Source organism: Adelges cooleyi, unplaced genomic scaffold (genome assembly GCF_023614345.1).
Source record: "Adelges cooleyi isolate 19-005CV unplaced genomic scaffold, UGA_ACOO_1.1 ACOO_flye_CR_arks_rails_tigmint_CR_PRNA_30, whole genome shotgun sequence".
Lineage (NCBI taxonomy): Eukaryota > Metazoa > Arthropoda > Insecta > Hemiptera > Adelgidae > Adelges > Adelges cooleyi.
The window spans coordinates 5548737-5555209 of record NW_026095971.1 but is presented as its reverse complement, the minus strand read 5'-3'; the positions used below and the strand labels follow the sequence as shown (position 1 = coordinate 5555209).

The window sequence follows — 6473 nt, the reverse complement described above, 5'->3', positions numbered from 1 at the left end:
AATAATAGTGCCATAATGTCATATTTTGGTCGCGAGCAATAAATTAACCATGTTACTAAAATAGCGTGACCTATTTAACCGTGTTATCGCACAAACAAAAATAATATAATAAGGTATTGTTACATACTGCTAAATTGTTCGTAGTTTAAATTCAAATTTATTTTTTGCCAGTTTGGGGACCTTTTGCTCCAGTGTGCGGCAGGTCAATTATTGCCTATTAGTAGTTAGAAAAAAGAGTAAAATGGAAAAATTGATTCTTGGTAACGTATGCAATTTGGGAAAAGTGGTGTTATCCCGATATAGTTTATGATAACTACATCGTGATAATTTTCGGCATAAAGTTGATAAGCAACAACTAAAAATCAAACTTTTTTTTTTGCTTATGCTTAATACTTTGCCTGTCATGTTACTATTTCCAAAATAATTTACAAGTTTTAATTTTTATTGCTTACTATGTCCATTAAACTATTAAATTTTTTAAAACGTTCTCAACCACTCTGTGTAATGAATAAAAGATTTTTATCTCTAGAGGTAATATTATTGTTTTCAAGTCTATAAGAATATTTTTAGTTCGACAATTATGAAATTAAAGTAGATATTTTTAAGAGGACGTTATACTCCCTATATAATACGAAGTTAGAAAATTTTTTGCAAAATCTTAATTTAAAGATTAAATTGTAATGTGTAATTATTAGTTAAGTAATCAGAACTTTTTTTTGTTAGTTAATTTATTTTGCAATCTATCTTACTCAGTCCATAGTGGTTTTAGAGCAAAAACGCCAATAATATAATTGAAAGATACATTTTGGAAACAATGTCTTATCCGATTTTGAAAATAATTGCATACAAAACTTGATTTTAAATGGTAAAAATTAGGTTAGGTATCATAAAGGTATATGATATTGTCTCTAAAATCTTGCCATCTTTCATTTTTGACTTTTTGTCATGATTAATTTTGCTCTAAAACCATCATGGAAAGAGTAAAACGCATTCTGCCTAGGTATGTTTTAACGCTACAAAATTAGGTGTATAATGTCTTCTTAATACAACTAATTATTCAATGTTATACAAATTGTATCAAAAGTTACTAAAAATAAACCATGGCTAAACTTAAAAAACAATTTTATAATACTTTAGAAGCATAAATAATTAACATTCATTAAGCTATTGTAATTTTTAGTGATACCTACCAATTATACATCTTAATAGAACTTTTTATACACATAATTATCCATATTATAACATAACAGAGTTACTATAAGCTGGGACATTGGGTAAGCACCCTACTAAAATTTGATGTTGCTTAAATAGTGTACCCTCAAAAATTTTTAAAAATTGAATATTTTATATTACATGTCTCATTGGAAAAACAACTAAATAATATTATTTGTTTTATTAGTTACATTTATTGTAAAGGTACTATTATAACTATTGAATTTGACTTGTATTCACCCAGATACATGTTTTGAGTAATGCTTTTTTCATAAAATACAACAATGTTTACTTTTTACATAAAAATATTTTTATTGTTTTTTTTATAATTTTGTGAATTTCCCAATTGATTAGTCGAAATGTACATTATTTTCAACTTAAAAAGTTGATGACATTTTTGTGTTACCATTATAAAAAAATTTGAAGCCATGTTTTTTTTTAATAAGGAAAACCCAAAAATCAATAAAATAATTGTAAATTATTATAAACGTGTTTTATGTTCCAGTTTTTCGGCGAGGTATTTAAATAATATCACAATTCTTTTTTCACACAGTTTCCCAACACCCCCTTGAGTGCGTTGCTCATTTATTTCTATTTTGGTCTGAACACATTTTATTTCAATGTTCCCATTTTTCGGCAAGGCATTTAAATAATTTCACAGTTGTTGCAAATACCTCCACCCGGATGTCATTGGGTCACCTTTTTCACCATTTTTGCAAGGGCATGAGAGCACACATGATTGACAGCCTACAATAATAACAATAGTAATAGTAATAGTAATAACAACATTAGTAATACTAATAATACTTCATTATTAATAAAAAATAACTAAATAAAAATAAGTATTTTTTAAAATATAAACTTCAACTTTAAGTTATAACTGATAATAATTTTTTAAATTATAATTTTTATAAATCGTTATATAACACAGGTGCTACCTTTTTCATAAGTCGGGGTATTTAGTTACTTGTCTATAAAATGATTGATATTTTTATTTAAAAGTTCTGCTTTGAAGTTTTATTTGAAAGTAATTTAACCACTCGGTAGTAATATTTACTATTTATATTTTATGCAAATATTATATAAACATCCTCAAAATAGTTTATAGTATACTCTCAGTAGGTAAATGAAAAAAGAAGTCATCACAACAGGGGTGGGCTAGGGTAAAATATCTGGCGACTCAATTATACAATTTTGTCCACAATCGCATAAAAAAACCGCCTCCCTCAATTATTTTTAATAAAAATAATGGATTTAATGAGCTCAAAAGGCCTAAAACATCAGATGTCCTAAGTTAATTGCCCTCAGTCTACCGCTGCAGCATAAACTACTCTTATTTTTAATTTGTTTTTTTTCTCCTTTTATCCATTATTCCCAAACTATCTGGATCAATTCTCTAATTTGACTACTTTAGACACCATACAACTACGAGAAAGAAGTATGCTGTAGTAATGAACACGCATACTTTTATGGGTACTAGTGTATACTTATTATAAAGGGATTTTTGAAAAACTAAAGGTTTTTTAATTTTTGTACATCTTGATCAGTGTACAAACATTTTGAAACTAATGAATATGTAAATTTTTCATTTTTGAATACTTTTTTATGGGAAGAATAACTTGTGTGTGCTTTTTTACGGTGTCTATAATTACCAAAAATTAACTTGATAATATTTTATTTTATTTATTTTCAGAATACTAAAAAAATAAAGGTTAATAGTATTGATATTAATTACCTCAAAGTTGGTAATGGGCCTAAAACATTGCTTTTGTTACCTGGAGCATTAGGTAATTTGTAGTGTTAAAGTTAGATTGATTATAATATTTAAAAAAAACGTGTTTATAGTCATAATGTGCACAAGTATCTTTTCTTATTAAATTATTATAAATTTTATAAAAAATTTAACATTTTATTTAGGATCTATATTTACTGATTTCAAACCACAAGTTGAAAATCTTGATTATGAAAAATATACAATTGTTGCATGGGATCCACCTGGTTATGGACTTAGTCGTCCACCAGATAGAGATTTTTCATCTGGGTTTTTTTACAGAGATGCGGAATATGCAGTAATGCTAATGAAAGTAAATGAGTTGACTTAAAAGTTTTGTTAATGATTTTAAAAATAATTTTCTTTGTACAGGCGTTAAATATTAATAAATACTCACTGGTAGGTTGGAGTGATGGTGGTATTACTGCGCTAATTGCAGCATCTAAGGCAATTGATCAAGTTCAAAGTGTTATAGTTTGGGGTAGCAATGCTTATGTTACAGAAAAAGATATTAAGTTGTATGAAAACATAAGAGATATTCAGAAATGGTCTCCAAGAATGAAACAACCATTTATTGATTTGTATGGGGAAAAATATTTTTCTGAAACATGGTCTGCATGGGTTGATGCTTTTCAAGAAATTTTGAAAGAAAACAACGGAGATATTTGTTGTGAAGCATTATCTAAAATTCAAGCACCTACATTCATTCTTCACGGTGCTCAAGATCCATTAGTGCCCATGGAACACCCAATTTATTTACACAAAAATATAAAATATGGATCGTGAGTTATATTTTAGTTCTTGTTTCTTTATTATTTCTATTCTAGTTAGTAAAAAAGTATTAAAACATATTTAGTCCTTACTATTTATTACTTAAATAAATTTATATTATAGTAACCAGGTCAAACAATCAACTGTTGATCAATGTTTTAAATAAAAGTATATTTGCATCTCCACTTGAATCACTCAATAATCTTCTTTATTCCTTAAAAAAAGTACATAAGGTACACTTTTTAAGGCTTTTCCTTTATCATATTCAACACAGACAGTTACAAATCGTTATCACTTATCACTGTATGTTATTTATAAAAAACAACAAATTATAATTTGTACTTTTAAAATAATTCCAACAACCAAGTGTATGCCACTACAAAAAATATTGATTTTTATAGTTGCTAAAATTTTATTTTATTAATAACACCATTATTTTAAACTGTTTCAGGCTTGAAATATTTCCTAATGGAAAACATAATATTCATTTAAGGTATACCGAGGAATTCAATGCTGCTATTGACAAATTTTTGGCAATTACACAGTAACAAAGTGAAACATTATAATTTATATATTATTCTGAAGACATAATTTTAATCATATTATAATTGTTAACAAGCCATGTCTGGAAAAAATAAAATACAAAAATTAAATTTAAAAGAAAAAAAATGGTATTATAAGGGTGAAGGCAATGTTAATTTAGTTTTGTCCATACCTGATGATTGTGTTGTTTTACGAATCATAAAAATACAACATGATGAAATAAACATACCCATTATTGAAGCTGAAAGAGAATTATTATTACAAACAAATTTTTATCAAGTTGTTTCATCTGTGTTTTTCCATAATCAATATGTAAATGTTCCAGAGCTAATGCTGATTGAAAATATTTCTATTAGGGAAATAAATGAATCTGTCAAACATTTTAGACCAAAAAATAGATTGCATAAAATTGCAGGCAGTAAACTAGTTACTGTATATCCAGATTATACGTTATTATTACCTAAAAATGTAACTGTTGATAAGAATTATATTGTGGGATCCATTTATTGTGCAGAAATAAAGCCGAAACAAGGCTGGATTAATGAATTTGAAAGAATAGGTTCAAAATGTGTTTATTGTATGAATCAATATTTAAAAATATCTCAAGGTTCAATTGATGCTATTAGTAGCTATTGTCCCATGGATTTGTTTTCTGGAGAATTAATGAGAATGGAAAAAGCCGTACAGAGTTTATTGCAAACACCACAAAATAATTTAAAACTGTTTAAGGATGGTGAACCAATAGCCGTTAATAAATTTGGTAGTATCATTAACATTGCTTTTAAAAATAATAATGACTTCTGTACGTTAATAGTTTCAGCATTGGTAAAAGAATTCAAAAATAATGTAAAACACAGATATACAATTGTTACACAACCTGAAGATTTAAATAAATTACCAACAACAGATGTAGAAAAATCAATCAACAATATAACATTTTCTGGGAAGTCATGCAATTTGAGTTCTATAAACTTTCTACCACAAAATTGTGTATTAAGTTATATTTTGTCAATGCAAAAATTGCAGTCTACAAGTTTTTCATCAATATATACAGAATATAAACAAAAACTTAAAGAGTTATCAGATTATTATTATATTGAACGCTTGTTATCTAGCATTACAACTTGTGATAAACTTTGTTTGGATTCATTTGAAAGCTATTTGATTGCAACAACTGCTCGAGACTGTTCAATATATGTGACATTTTGTAAAGTAAATCCATTGATGGAGGACAATGAATATGTTATCAATATTAATGACGAATTCTATTTGATCAACGTACATGTTGGTGACCTAGACCCCAAACCACTTTCATGCATTCAAAAACATTATAAGAGAAATGTCAATGTTTTAAATGCTTGTTTAAATTATTTTAAATGTAGTTAACACTTATTAAGAATAATTATAGCATTTTATTTTGGTGTTTAATATGAAACTAACAATTTCACTAGTACAAAAAACTGTAAACTATATTTGGCTATAAACAACAACAATATTTTCTCAATTGGTTGTAGGCTCAAATATAATTAGTTTTGAAATTATTAGTGTACTTAGTAGTTGTTAGGTGTTTTTGTTATTATTAAAATATTGTAATAATACTCAATAAAATTGTTGATAAAAAAAGTATACAATAATAATACAAATTTGTTTTATTATTTTTAAATGTATATTTTTATATAAAATAATTTTATTTTAAATTCATGTTATTTAACTATTATTAAAATTATTGTTTTGCAAAATATATTTTTCAACTTTATAATCTTGGAACTATATTTGTTTTAACTTGATTATTGTATCAAAATCAAATTATTTGACTTAATTTTTGTGTTCATAGTATTAACTATTTATAATTATTAAGTATAATGTAACTTAATAGTTTATTCAACCAATTGAGCCTGAACTTCTCTTATATTGTAATTTTGATGATTGCAAGAAAAAAATGGAAATATGTAAGAATACACTACAAAACAATTCATTCAATATAAGCAGTTTATATAATTATATATACATTGTTTTATGAAGAAAAAAATATATATTTATACAAACAAAATATTTTTATGATAATGTACTATAGTAAAAAGGATTTTAACATCTATAATAACAAAATCATCTACTAAATTTTGTTTTCCGTTTCAGCCACTTTATTAAAAACTGTTTTTTTTGTTGTGTTACATTT

At 25.8% G+C, this 6473-nt stretch overlaps 1 protein-coding gene across 2 annotated transcripts; it reads left to right on the top strand.

Annotated features, from left to right (window-relative positions):
* The first annotated feature begins 354 nt into the window (after window positions 1–354).
* Window positions 355–5925, top strand: LOC126838935 (valacyclovir hydrolase-like). Of its 2 annotated transcripts, XM_050573739.1 has the most exons (5): window positions 363–531; window positions 2906–2999; window positions 3130–3296; window positions 3356–3765; window positions 4206–4408. In XM_050573739.1, exons 1-5 carry the CDS (start codon window positions 454–456, stop codon window positions 4300–4302), a joined length of 846 nt encoding a protein of 281 aa, XP_050429696.1. In that variant the 5' UTR covers window positions 363–453; the 3' UTR covers window positions 4303–4408. The 2 variants fall into 2 exon arrangements, with proteins under 2 accessions (XP_050429695.1, XP_050429696.1); XM_050573738.1 differs by lacking the exons at window positions 2906–2999; window positions 3130–3296; window positions 3356–3765 and having other exon boundaries at window positions 355–531; window positions 4206–5925.
* Window positions 5926–6473: the final 548 nt, after the last annotated feature.